The sequence below is a fragment of the Geotrypetes seraphini genome, chromosome 14 (genome assembly GCF_902459505.1).
Source record: "Geotrypetes seraphini chromosome 14, aGeoSer1.1, whole genome shotgun sequence".
In the NCBI taxonomy this organism is placed as follows: Eukaryota; Metazoa; Chordata; class Amphibia; order Gymnophiona; family Dermophiidae; genus Geotrypetes; species Geotrypetes seraphini.
This window is the reverse complement of record NC_047097.1, coordinates 1,074,343-1,088,336: the sequence shown is the minus strand read 5'-3', so window position 1 is coordinate 1,088,336 and position 13,994 is coordinate 1,074,343. Positions and strand designations below refer to the sequence as shown.

The 13,994-nt window shown below is 42.1% G+C and overlaps 1 protein-coding gene across 2 annotated transcripts in view; it reads left to right on the top strand.

Moving 5' to 3' along the window:
- DTX4 (deltex E3 ubiquitin ligase 4) overlaps window positions 1–13,735 on the top strand; it is a 33,120-nt gene extending 19,385 nt beyond the window's left edge. The window contains exons 3-6 of one of the 2 annotated variants that reach the window (XM_033919649.1): window positions 1,502–1,563; window positions 8,723–8,881; window positions 9,166–9,244; window positions 13,122–13,735. In XM_033919649.1, coding sequence (XP_033775540.1) covers window positions 1,502–1,563; window positions 8,723–8,881; window positions 9,166–9,206 — 262 coding nt within the window. In that variant the 3' untranslated portion in view covers window positions 9,207–9,244; window positions 13,122–13,735. The remainder of the gene's footprint in view (window positions 1–1,501; window positions 1,564–8,722; window positions 8,882–9,165; window positions 9,245–13,121) is intronic. The other variant, XM_033919648.1, reaches the window with a different exon arrangement.
- Window positions 13,736–13,994: the final 259 nt, after the last annotated feature.

Below are 13,994 nucleotides of genomic sequence, written 5' to 3'. Positions count from 1 at the left end.
CTAGAACATAACAGAATCTAAATTGAAACAAATGGGGAAAATTATTAATTTTTCCTTAGACCACAAACAATAAAAAGGAGGAGTGGTCATAAGAAAATTGAGGAGAATAAAATAAGGAAAATAATTTTAACTCAAAAAAGAGCACATAAGGCTGAAATCCTTCCTATAGTCAGATATCAGTCAAGCAATGTTCCTTCAAATCTAGAAAGGCTCTTAATTGCTCTGTGGCAAAGAAAACATATTTTGAAACCAACAAATTTAACAATACACTTGCATAGATAGGCTAATAAAAATGAAGCCCCTGATCTGGTCTCATAGCAAGAAATGTTTTCCTCCTTTCTTGAGTATTTTAGTCACATCCAGATATCTTTTTCCCATAAAATAACTCAGACGAGTGGCATAGGTAAAGTCTCTCAACGTTTAAATCTTTCTCAAATACAAGGAAACTATTAATGTAGCTCTAATAGAGGACTCGGTTATAGATTCTTCTAGAATACAGATATATTAGTCACATCTAATTGAGTCTGCTTAATACAGTCTCCCTCTGTCTCTTTGGGATACTTTTGAAGAAACAGACAAATAATATATTTTATTTACTAGGGGCAAAACTTCTGAGGAATATTTTAATATCTCTGTCAAACATATCAAGTGGTAATATCCCTGGGGATTTAGGAAAATTGAGTAATTGAAGATTCAGTCTACAATTATAATTTTCAGTGTTCTCAATTCTTTTTTGTAGGGCAAGATTATCTTTAATGCTGATTTCCTTAAAGTCTTGAATAGATTTTACTTCCATATCTGAGCAACTGAATTTTTAAAGTCCAATTTATTTGACTCCAGAGATTTAATCAAATCCTCCATTTTCCTCCCCAGAGCAATTATCTCTCAAGAAGTCTTCATTGTTGTATTATCAAGTTTTTGCTTCAAGTGTCACCTCCTTGGGGGGGGGGGGTGTTGTGGAATCATTGCCTCCTTGGTCGCATTAAATGTTGCCACTTCAGCGGCTTGCACTTCCACACCCATAACGTACGCTGACTCTGGACAAGGAGGAACGGCTGACGATGAGGGCAATAGCAATGTCTCATGCCCCATCGATGAAGGGGTAGCTGGTAAGGGTCCCATGATAAAACACTCTATTGTCTGCTGAGCTAAGGGCAGAACATCTTTCACCACCTCTTTTGGTTTATGCAGCATAACGGCAAAAGATAACAAGAAACTTGAGTAGATTTAAGCAGTCTTACAAATGTGTCTCCAGTGCCGCCATCTGAGCCACTCCCCAAATCAAAACTACATTTAAAAAAATACAATAATGGATTATTGAGGTGTATGTTAAGAACAGATGTAACTGCAAGACTCCTCCTGCCTTTTGTAGATGGATCTGATCTGAAGCTTCTGTGGGCATGTGAAGGATTCTTAGACATGAGACTCTTTTGTTTGTAGCTTATAAAATTCTGCAGTTACAGTAGTAGGTAGTTTCTAACTTTTGATCTTTCTTTTGTAGAGTTCCCACGCTGCCTATAAAAAACCTGAATGCATCCAGCCCTGTCAACCCTGCCCTGGCTGGTAAGATTGGGGGGCTTTCACCCTTTCAGTGAAAAAGTATTTACTGACCTTGCTTTAGCTTATTTTGTGTGCTAAAATTTACTTTCAATGTAGTGGACTACAAGATGGAAAAAAAGTGTTAAAAGGTGCACTTGCATGCCGGCTTGTGTTAGAATGAATTCCAAATGCAGAAAAGTGTCAGAATAAAACTGGTCTGAAATCTCTGCATTTCATAGAAAGTCAATTAGAATTTAACAACAACAATGGATTCTTTCTATAGCATTCCTAGACACACAGAGCTGCCTATTGAACACACAAGAGACGATCCCTGCTCAGAAGAGTTTACAATCTAATTACGACAGACACACAGGACAAAAGGGGAGTCGGGTGGAATCACACAGGACAAAGGGGAGTCCGAGCTTGTGCTCATGAAGGGAATTCGAGGGGGCTGGAGAAGTGGGAGGGTGACAGACAGGATTTAAATGCAACTTCAAAGAAGTGGGCTTTCATTCTGGATTTGTAAAGAAAATTAATTATCCATTGTCGTCAAAATACTTATGATGATTGTTTCAGTAGTTTTAAGGACTTAAAATAGGAGAATCTCACACGGCACAATGGAACGTATTCCAGACGAAGTCCCTGTGGGTGTATGCCATCCAGTCCCATCGCTTTGTCCACCTTTTAGCTAGCTTCTCATGATCTCAGTCCTCTGAAAATGGTTCAGGGATTTGCCCACCTCCATTCCCATTAATGTTTTCTCTTCTAAAGTCCAGCTCCTGATTCTGCACCTAGAGTTTGTGGGATTGAATGCTAGGGCTGCTCCCAATCCCTTTCCCCTTCACCAATAAAAATACAGGAAAATGTTGGGTTTTTTATATTCTTTATTGAAACTTCAATTGTGCACAACAAATGATGCATTTACATACATTATTATCATTACAGCACAATATAGACATAAGAACGCCTTCACCGGATCAGACCATAGGTCCCAGTGTTCTCCCCAGAAATTTTTTCCAGCCGGGTGGCATGAAAAAGTAGCCGGGTGGGGTGGGGCGGGGAAATTTGGTAGTGGAGAAAATTAAATGTATACTATTTTTATTAGTTAATTATTATTATTTTCCAATGCTCGATATGACTTCCTTTTTTAAGGTTTGACACTTGTGCCAGAATATTTTTACTACATCTAAGAAGTATCCAATTCTAGAAGTGAATAATTAGATATTCACCCTCTTTCAAATGGTATAGAGGTTTAAAAAAGGTAAATGTGTTAATGAAGTCATTAGGTCCAATCTAACCATTTATTTCTGCATGAATTTAAACAACTAAAAAAAAAGATAAATATAGCTCATCCAGTCATACAAGAAATGTTTTGATCACTAGGTTCCTTCCTGAGGTCTCACTGAGGATATGAAATAGATGCTATCCCCACTTCCAGACCTCTTCCACATAATTTATGGAGAGGTGTTACTGAGCCTTGAAGGGCACCTGTGTGATTGCATTACAGCAAAACAAAAAAGTAGCAGATAAAGATCAAAGTGAGAGCTAGGGCAAAACAGTATAGGTAAAAATGCAGGTAATAATTAGCAATGTATTAAAAATATTTTATTTTTATTTGCTTATAATGTCATTTGAAAGCTACTTGATGATAATACAACTTTAATTTAATTCTTTATAATGTGTGTCTGTGTGTTGGGGGGGACAACACCTACGTCAACAGTAAAGTTAGAATAGGGTCATTAAATCCAGTGGTGTACCTAGTATATATGACAGCCAGTGCTAATCATTTTTTTAACAACCCCCTCCTCTATATAAAAAAAGATATTTTTAGTAATAATCCATGAGTCACACAATAAGGGTGCATCTAGGAAAAGGCAGCATCTTAAACACTGCAGTGAGCACGATAGCACCAACACACGCATTGTAAAACTAAACAAACCAGATCCTACACAGTCAATTGATCCTGTAGTCCAGTGATTCCCAACCCTGTCCTGGAGGACCACCAGGCCAGTCTGGTTTTCAGGATAACCCTAATGAATATGCATGGAGCAGATTTGCATGCCTGGCACCTCCATTATATGCTGATCTCTCTCATGCATATTCATTAGGGCTATTCTGAAAACCCGACTGGCCTGGTGGTCCTCCAGGACAGGGTTGGGAACCACTGCTGTAGTCGATGCTAACAGAAAGCCATGTCCTTTTCATACACAAAGAACACAAACACACTCGCCCAATATGGAATAATCACAAACTAAAAATAGAAATACGTAGTCAAAAGTTAAACTGAACCAAGAAACCAGACTCTGCATACAATGCAACACCACAGAAACAGTGACACATGTCCCCTAATACTGTGCAAAATATAAAGACAGTAGATGTAAATTTGAAAAAAAACTTGTACATAAGTCACCACTTTACAAATTAACAAATAGAAATAAAACAAATAATGAGAAATATGAAAATACCATTTTATTGGACTAATCCATTTTTCAATTAGCTTTCAGAGGCCAAATCTTTCTTCAAGACAGTACAGTAAACAGCTGTTATGGTATCCTGTCCTAATCTGAGGAAAGGGGTTTAGTCCCCCCCAAAATTGCCTTATTTCCATTTCCTATTGATAAATTTTAATCAATACAGTTACAATACTACTTGATTCTACGTAAAGCAAAAAAAAAATTTTTTTTTCTACCTTTTGTCGTTTCTGCTTTAGTCATCTTCTCTTCACTCTCTTCTTTCTATTCAGCATTTGTCCTCGCTCCCTTCCAGGCAACATCTGTCCTCTCTCTTTGCCCCTTCCACCCAGCCTCTACCCTCTCTCTACCCCTTCCATCTACTGTCCACCCTATCTCTGCCCCTTGCATCCACTGTCCACCCTTTCTGCCTTTTCCATCCAGTGTCTGCTCTCTCTCTGTTCCATATGGTATCTTCCCTCTTTCTATGTCTCTTCAGTAAACTCTGTATCCTGTGCCCTTTCTCTCCTTTGTACATGATTTATTTCAGCTTCAACCCCTCTCCATTTTTTGTCTCCACCCTTCCCCTATGCTCTGGCATCTCTCTCTTCTCCTTTCCTTCCTTGCCACTCCACCCCATGGTCTGACATCTCTATCTCCTTCCCTTCTCTCCCCCCTCTCCAGTATCTGCCTCTCTCTTTCTCTCCGTCTTTCTTCTGTGAGGAGATCATGTTGATCTTGAACACTGAATAATTCTTCCATATTCCCCATATCACTGAACTGTAGTCTGGTCCAGCAGACTGCTTTGGCACTATTACATGCATCAGCTTTCCACACAGAATGCCACAAGTCTCTATTTCTTGTGCTGTGTTTACATCTGCCAGCAGCAGAAACTTGTGAGACAGATCCCTTGGCAATACTACACTTCGGAGCCCTTTGACTATCTGGTTCTGTATGGCTGCAGGCTTTAAAGCTCTGTTTACTGGAGGAGACTGTCCAGCATACATAGTTGCATCACTCTTAAGGATCTGATCAGAGATTACATTAGACAAGGTGGTATTTTTAGGCATGGAAAAACAGGACATGTTCTCCTCAATCTGCTCAGATGCCCTTTAATGTTCGTCTGATCTTGGGTAAATCTTGCCTCCTGAGCTAATCTTCAAAGGAGAGCGGAGTGAGAGCCATATCGGCAGTGACATCTGTTTTGGGCCGCATGTTGTGCAGGGCTGGACTAAGGCAAGTTGTAAGCTTCCTTCTATCGCTGACCTAACTTCCATAAGTCAGCAACGGAGGGAAGCTTACAACTCGCTGCTCTTGCTTGCTTCGGGCCTTCCTCGTTACCGGGTCCTGCCTTTATGGAAACAGAAAGTAGGCAGGACCCGGCAGCGAGGAAAGCCCGAAGCAAGCAAGAGCAAGTTGTAAGCTGACCTGTCTCCTATAGCGAACCCATGCTCTGGGGCGTGTGCATGCCGACTTCCCTTCTCTTCCCCCCTCGGGACGTGACTTCCGGTTTCGGAGGGAAGCGGCATGCACATTAGAGCCCCGCCGGGGAGCATGGGTTCAAGTCGCTTGCTGGCGTTAAAAACAAACAAAAAAAAAAAAGTCAGGCTCTTGCGATTCAGGCTGTGCCGAGTCAGCCCGGTAAATCTCCAAGCCGGTGAAAAGGTTTTTTTTTAAAATGTTGAGCAGAAGGCGGCAGCAGCTGCAGGATTGCGATCGAGATTACAGTCGGGCGCTCATCTAAATTAGCTGGGCGGAGCGCCCGGCTGAAAGGCCCTGGGGAGAACACTGGGTCCATCTAGTCCGGCGACCCGCACACGCGGAGGCCAAGTTAGGTGCTCCCAGATGGAGAACCTGATTACCCGTATCCCTCAATGTGTTTTGCAAGGAGGTGTGTATCCAACTTGTGTTTGAAACCCAGAATGGTAGTCTCCGCCACAACCTCCTCCGGGAGAGCATTCCAAACGTCCACCACTCGCTGTGTGAAGCTGCCCCTCAGTTTCAGTCCATGACCTCTTGTCCGTGTCACATTTGACAATATGAATAACGGTGCCTCTTGCTCTATTATGTCAGATCCTTTTAGTATTTTAAAAGTCTCTATCATATCCCCTCGCAGTCTCCTCTTTTCAAGGGTGAACAGTCCCAGTTTTCCGAGGCGTTCTTTGTAGCTCAAATTTTCCATACCTTTTACTAGCTTCGTGGCTCGCCTCTGCACCCTCTCCAGCAGGGTTATATCCTTTTTTAGATATGGAGACCAGTGTTGGATACAGTATTCCAAGTGTGGTCTGACCATCGCTCTGTAAAGCGGCATTATAATGGCCGCCGATCTACTCGTGATCCCCTTCTTTATCATACCTAACATTCTGTTTGCTTTCTTTGCCGCTGCTGCGCATTGAGCCAACGGCTTCAGGTTCCTGTCTATCAGCACCCCCAGGTCCCTTTCTTTTCGCTTTTGCCCAGTGTTACACCTAACATTTTATATTCACGTTCCTTATTTTTCTTGCCCAGGTGCATCACTTTGCATTTGTCTATGTTAAACTTCATCTTCCACTTTTAATAAAAGAAAGATAAGACTTATTTTCTCCCATCCCCTTCCAATTAAAAACATCTCATAAAAATGCTTATAATCAACCCTTCTTTACTTCTTAATAAATGCCAAAACATACCACCCCGGATGTGCATATTTTCCACAATTAGATTAATACAGGAAAATGTTAATGAAATAGAATATAAAAGTTAAAGCCTGGCTTGTGACCCCCACAATTCTACTTTCTACTGTAGGTTGGCAATTCATTTAGAAATTTTCCATCCAAAAATATATGAATTCATCTGTTACAGAGGGGTTTATGGATTGAGGAGCACATTCTGGTAAACCTATAGTGCTACTAGGTGTACGTGGTGCTTTTCTTAAGACTAGGAGAGAATCTCTTGGATGCAGGCACTAGGCGTGTCCTCCCCCTTTTACCACCAATCCTCAACACAAACAGCGTTCTTGTAACGCCTTTGATGTGGTAGATCATACCAAATTATTGGCTTGTTTGGATGCTTTTAGCCTCCAGGGTAATGTTCTGCTGTGGTTTAAAGGGTTTTTGGAATCCAGACAATGTCGGGTTAAGTTTAATAATCAGTTTTCCTTTGACTGGAAAAATCCAAGTGGTGTACCCCAGGGTTCCCCACTTTCCCCCACTGTTCAGCTATGCTGACGATATCACAATTGTCATAGCTTCTGATATAGTTCTGTCTCATAAAATTGAGTCTGTGTTGAAATTGATGAACTCTTGGATGCAGGATTTCAAACTCAAAGTTAACTCTGATAAGTCAGTTTTTTGTCGTGTCGCCACATAAGATTATTCACGAGCCGTCGATTAGTATAAATTCTACCTTGTATATAATTCAATCAACAATTAAAATATTGGGAGTCGTTTTGGATCAGCATCTGACTATGAAAAAACCAAACAGATGGTGTGGTACGTAAGGGTTATTACACACTATGGAAACTACGTACCATTAAACCCTTTTTTGAGTTTTCTGCTTTTAAACTTTTTGGACTATTGTAATTTTGTATATTTAACAATTCCCAAGAAAGACATGGTTAGACTCATATTGATTCGGAATACAGCAGTTAGAATGATTTATGGTCTTAAAAAATGCGATCATGTGACTCCATTCTTTTGTGAGTTGCATTGGCTGCCAATGGAGGCTCATGTTTTCTTTAAGTTGGGTTGCTTTTGCTATAAGGTTATGTATGGTACCTCTCTGTTTTACATGGTTAATAGATTCTCGCTAGCATCGTATAAAAATAGTAGAAAATCTCATGCCGTGACTACCTTCCCATCAGCACAGGACCATACTTTAGCATTCCAAGCAGCTTCACAAGATGGAGAATTTCGATTGTTATTGCTTGGAGCCTGTTCTTATCAACATTTCAGAACTCAACACTCAACTAAAAACTTATCTCTCTTCAAAATACTTGGTCAAATAATTTATTTTTGTCATCCTTAAATTGTTTTTAGTTTATAATCTTTTGTAAACCGCGTAGAACTTATGGTTACACGGTTAAGAAATACGATGTTATGTCAATCCCACTTTATTCCGGGACCAGTGGGCTATTTCCATCTACCCACCAGGACTTTGTAGGAAGCCTCAAATTTCAGAGACTTAAACCCCAACCCCTCTTACCTCTTCACTGGCCCTCTAGGAACCAGTTTTCTTTCCTACAAGCCAGGTTGTATGAGGTTGTCTTTTCTGCTCGTGTTTTTATTTTATTTCATGTCATTTCAGTCTTGCATTCGCTGCTGAAGTTCCCTGAAGGAGATCACAGACTTTTGGAAGTCTGCTTTTAGGGGGTTCACTGCCTGTCGGTACACCCTCTGGACATCAGATTGAGGCTCAGGGATCATTTTCTTGGGAGCTTGCTCATCCCAGGTTCATCCACTAATGGGTCGAGCACAAGCTGCGTGGCTCTGTGGAGGATGGCAAGGATTGGAGCCAGACGTCTCTGAAATTTGAAGCTTCCTACAAAGTTCTGGCAGGTAGATGGAAATAACCCGCTGGTCCCGGAATAAAGTGTTTATTTACAAGAAAGAAGATGAGAAAAGGTAAGAACCTAGTCTTTTGTTCATATAATTTGCATGCCGTTTGTGTGGAGCATCGCCCGGTGAAACTAAATTGCTCTGTAACCCAGTGTCTTGGAAATGGACTTGCTTTTTATATAGTATACACTTTTGTGGCAGGAATTACTGGAATCCTGATGAGTGCGGCAGGACTTCCCGTATGTCTGATTCGCCCTTCAAAGATCATTCTTCAACCACTTGTCAACAAAAGTGAGAGTGATCCCGTTCCTGGTACCTACAGTATTTGCGGCAAGCCCAGTAAAAAGCAAAACAAGAAAGGTGAGAAGCTGCATGATCTGGCTTCCTTTCTTACCACTATTTGTGGTAGTGCTGATGCCTGACCCTTCTGTCTCCCACACTCTATCGTCTTTTTGTCTGATATGCTTTCTCACCCCTCTAAACCCCTTCTTCCCCTCTACACAAGTCCTTTGTTGTTCATGATATCGGCAAGATCTGGTCTAATAGTCTCCCCTCCCATACTCAGAGTTTTCCCCAGTCCCGACTTTTTTTTTTTTTTCTGTGTCTGTCAAGAAACCTCTTCAAGAATTTACCCATTGGTTTAGTGTCTTCGTTTCTGCAGGTAGAAAACCAGAGGAAGTTGTGAAGAAATATCTGCGGAAAGTACAAGGTCCTCTGGAAGAGGTGAGTCCTCAGAAGTTACCACTGAAATCCTGCTTGTATCTAGGTCTCATCTTGATCTCTCTCCACGTCGGTCCTTTCTCCTGTGTGTCTGTATGGAGCATTTCTGCATGACTCTAGTGCGTCTTTGTCAGATTGTCTCTGCATTGGGTGTGTCTCTTTATGGAAGGCTTTAGAATTCTCGTGCAATCTCTTGCTACTCCTTCAGCATCTTTCCCTCTCTCTGCATGGAGTGTCTGCTCTCCTCATGCCAGTTCTTGATCTACAGAACTGCTCCCCCCCTCATTAGGTACTACCAGGGTTAGAATGGGTTCTTGGAATGTTTTTGAGCCTAGTTCCTTTTTCTTTTCTCAATTTTGTAGCTTATTTTGTAAATTGCCCTGATCGAAGAAGGTTGAATATCATTTTTTCATATGTTAATTGTAAAGTGAGTTGAATTACATTTCTAGTTTTGTTACTTTTTAGTCTGTTTAGGTTGGATTTGGTTGGGCAACAGGTGGAGGGTGTTTGGGGTGTGGGTCTATATATGTAATGTGAGCCTAGGGTGGGTGGGGGCTGTGGAGACTAGTATGGAAATGAAGTACAACAAGCTCATTAATATTAAAATGAGCACTGAGCGATGCACAAAATAAAGCACCAACCTTTAACGCACCAAAATTACTGGCAGGTCTGGGGCTGCCGATTGCCTGAGAGGTAGAAGTTGAAAAAATAAAAAGTACGGGATACGTGCATCATACTTATAGGATTGGGGAGGGCACCAAAAAAACCCCTATATATAACATAACTGTTTATTTATATACCGTATTATTCTTTTGGTTCAAGGCGGTGTACAGGGTAGTAAAAACAGTCATTTTTAACAAATTAGAATAATACAGTTTTACAAACAAAAAACTGAGGTTTGCGATGGGCTCAGATGATGAGTGAAAGTTGTCTAGTCTTGGGTCAACAAGGGTTAATTTAAAACTTGGTCGTTGGGTTTGGGGAAGAGGTGTGTTTTCAGGAGCTTCCTAAAATGCGTGTATGATAGACGAACGGACCAGATGACTCCATTCTGGCTCTTTAGAAGCTTCTTGCTATATGATACACATATGTTAAAGGCATATCTCGGGTGCGTTCGTTAAAATTGTATACCAGCAGGACTGCTGTTTGCACGATATAAGTTTAAAAAAAAAACAACATTTGCATGGTTTGCTGGTAGTTCTCCACACCCCAATATCGCTTATGACATGCGCCTATGATTTTCGTGCCTATGCAGTAGCTTATCCTGGCGCACATGTACATTTGTCTTTTTCCGTGAACTATTCTGCATGTGTGATCATGTGATTGGGCCGAGCAGTCACTACTCGTCACCTCTCACTCCCTAGGCGCTTCTGAACTTCTTTCTTATCAACTCTGTTATTCCAGACTCGCTTCTGTCACCTGTTCTAATACCTACATGACCTCCCTGGTCTCTTGGGCCACCATTCCACTGGTCACTCTCTCTCAGGTTACTCTCTGGATTATCAGGCTGCTTCCTAGGGGGGGGTCATCTGACAGCTCCCACTACCACTTACCAGTTTTTTCCCCCGGTCGCCACCTGTCCAGCCGGTTCCTCTGCTGGTCACTCACCAGTCCCCCTCAGCCTTTATACCTTGAACTCTTCCAGCTGCTTCTGAGGCCACCGCTGGTCCCTTGCTCCCCAGCCTTTTGGATCCCTACCAGTCCTGGATGCTCTTCACCAGCCCCCCCACCAGTCGTCAAGCCCTGGGGTACTCCTGGTCACTCCAGCTCTACCGAGCCCATTGGCTACTTCACTCATCGGCTGGTCACCACTAATCTTCCCCACTGGTCTCTCCTATCAGCCACAGTCAGCCAGGACTCCTCCGGTACTCTGGTCTTTCCACAGACTGACCTCTCAGGCACACTCTAAGGACTCTTCTAGTCCCTAAGACACTCGAGTCTCACTGGGCCTTCTGCTGATCATCAAGCCTGAGTGCTCTCCAGTGAATCCAAGCTCTATCACAGGTGCCAAGTCGGTCCTCAAGGGCCGCAATCCAGTTGGGTTTTCAGGATTTCCCCAATGAATGTGCATTGAAAGAAGTGCATGCAAATAGACCTCATGCATATTCATTGGGGAAATCTTCAAAACCTGACTGGATTGAGGACCAACTTTCAACACCCCTACAGGTAGCCTAATACAGGGCAGGGTTTCTCTTTCTATGCTGCACTGTGCCCACTGTGAGCGTTGTCAGCACTGGACAGTTCCCTTCTACTGTACCGGGCCCCCTTGTCAGCACTGTTCAGTACTGGTATTTAGAGCTTACTGGGAGTTAGGCCGAAGCCAGCATTCTTCCTCTTGAGAATTGGCCAGGTTCCCAAAGGAGCTCTTGCTTTTCTCAACCGTCTGTTCTGGAGTGTTACTTTGCAGCACTCTTAACTCAGGGTGAATGGATAACTCCCAGCAGCCTTTGCAAGATTTTTATGCAAATGAGCTCCTCATTTCTGCTGCTCAGGCTCCCTCTGCTGGCTTATGTCAGGAACTTCACCCTGTCACAGAATGTCAATCGCCATGGATTTCATTTGCATGTGAAGTTTTTAGAGCATCACTTGTTTAAAAATGAGAAAATTTGCTGCCACTGCAACAGCTGACATGATTTTAACAATGACTTTAGAGTATCAGGGCCTAGATTACAGAGAGAGAGAGAGAGAGTTGGTCGCTGTGAAAAAAAAAAGTTGAAATATAGGAAACTTGGGTACTTGAAAGTTACAGACCAAAATGTGTTCCTGTCTTCCTCTTATTGTCCACAGATTACAAATCTTGTCCAAATTCTTGCTGTTTCCTGATTATAGCTATATTTCAATCACTATATTGTCAAGGTGTTCAATTTAACTTAGATTACCATACATACTTGAATATAAGTTGATCCGAATAGGTTGAGACCCCCATTTTTCCTCCCAAAATGGAGGAAAACTGATTGACTCTAATATAAAACAGGCTGCTAAATATTCAAGTTCCTTGCCAGAATTTGCACCCAGCACCCCCTCCCTCCCCTGTCAGGCACTGTTCACAGCCCCCTTCCCTCCCTCCCTACATTGGACCTCCTCTGCCACTGAAATCCCTTGTGGTCCAGAGGTGTAGTGGGCAGGAACGAGCTTTCCGCATTCCTGCCCCGCTGCTGTCGCGAGTTCCAGCTTCAGGTACTGCTGGTTGGTGCTAAGCGGCTTCCTGCATGGCTCCTGTGAATTCCTAACATTATCAGCAAAATTACATAATATTCGGATTATAAAAACAATTCAGTTTTTCATAGCCTTCTAAAGTGCATATAAGAAGTGGAATTAACAAGCCAGGGACTCTGGAATACTTCTTGTCTTAGCAAGTTGACAGCCCTTATGGGCTTTTGCTTTAACTTGCTCACTGGGGTGGTTTGGGCAATACAGGCAGGAGAGAGGGTGAAAAGCGATTAAAGTTTGGTCTTGTGGTTAAAAATATATAATTGTGCAGATATGTGGGGTACCCTGAGTGCTAAGCCTTAATGGTTTATGTACTGACTAACTGCCAAGGCAAACTCAGCAGTGTACAGTATTAAAATCCATTCTTTTTTAAGCTTTTATGGAACTCCCTTCATTATGGGAAAACCAAACTGGACTCACACCAGAATTAACAAAAGATAAAAACCCCTGATGCCTGTAGCTTGCATCACCCCTCGTCTCCCAAATGCTTGAATGAAAAAATGGACCTTCAGACATTTCCTAAACCAAGGTAACGGCAGTATGTATATAGGGTAGCTGAAACTCAAAATGTCCAGTAAATGTAATGGTTGGCAGAGATGACCTGGGATGTGTGTGCAGTTTTCCACTATGTGGTTTTGATTTCTGTCCTTTTTTTTTTCCTGTTTCTCAGATCCCACCGACAGGGAGAGCAGCTGAGGATCCATGGAAAGACATCTGTAATTGACAGTTCTTCACAGGACTATGTGTGGGGTTGTTTTTTTTTGGGGGGGAGGTAAGGGATAAGGTGAGGGGCATAGGTATAGAGGTTCCTTAAAGCCTTATACATTGTTTTAGCTGTTTGGGGAAATGTTTGTACATGACATTTGATCACTGTGTATAGTTTGGAAATAGCAGAAAGAAGTTGTCATGGTGAGGGGGACATAGATGTATATAGGGTTATGATTTGAGGTATATACATATTTTTATAGTGTGTAGGAATGGTTTTACAATGGGGGCTGTGTATTTGTTGTAACCATTCCACATGGTCACGTCTTTTGGCAGGGAGGGGGGAATGGGATGTGAATAACCGTGATGAGGGGGCCCCATCACAGTTTGTCATGTGGACTAGCAGATGTTTTCTTGGAGACAAATCAAGATAAATCCAGTATGGGTTCTTGATATGGTATCAAAACTTGTATTTTCTAACAGAAAAATAACATAATTCAGTTGTAATGTCTACAACATAAAAGAGTATGGCATTATATATTTGTCAATATATGTACAATAAAGTTGTGGTGATCAATCCTTGGCTTTCGCTTCATGAGGATCGTATTAATGAGTGCGTACCTGGCCTTAAGTGCAACAGGTGCTGGAATGGACTATGGCTGAAATACATGCTTCAAGACGTCTCATGGCTGCCACTAAGGATACATTTCTTGGTCTGCATACCTTCCATCATGGTGACCATGATCCTGTGGATGAAGGCTGATAGCAGGTCGTGGCAAACTGCTGCCGGAATTTACCCACCCATTGTGGCTCAGAGGTCTCATGGTCTGGACCAAGG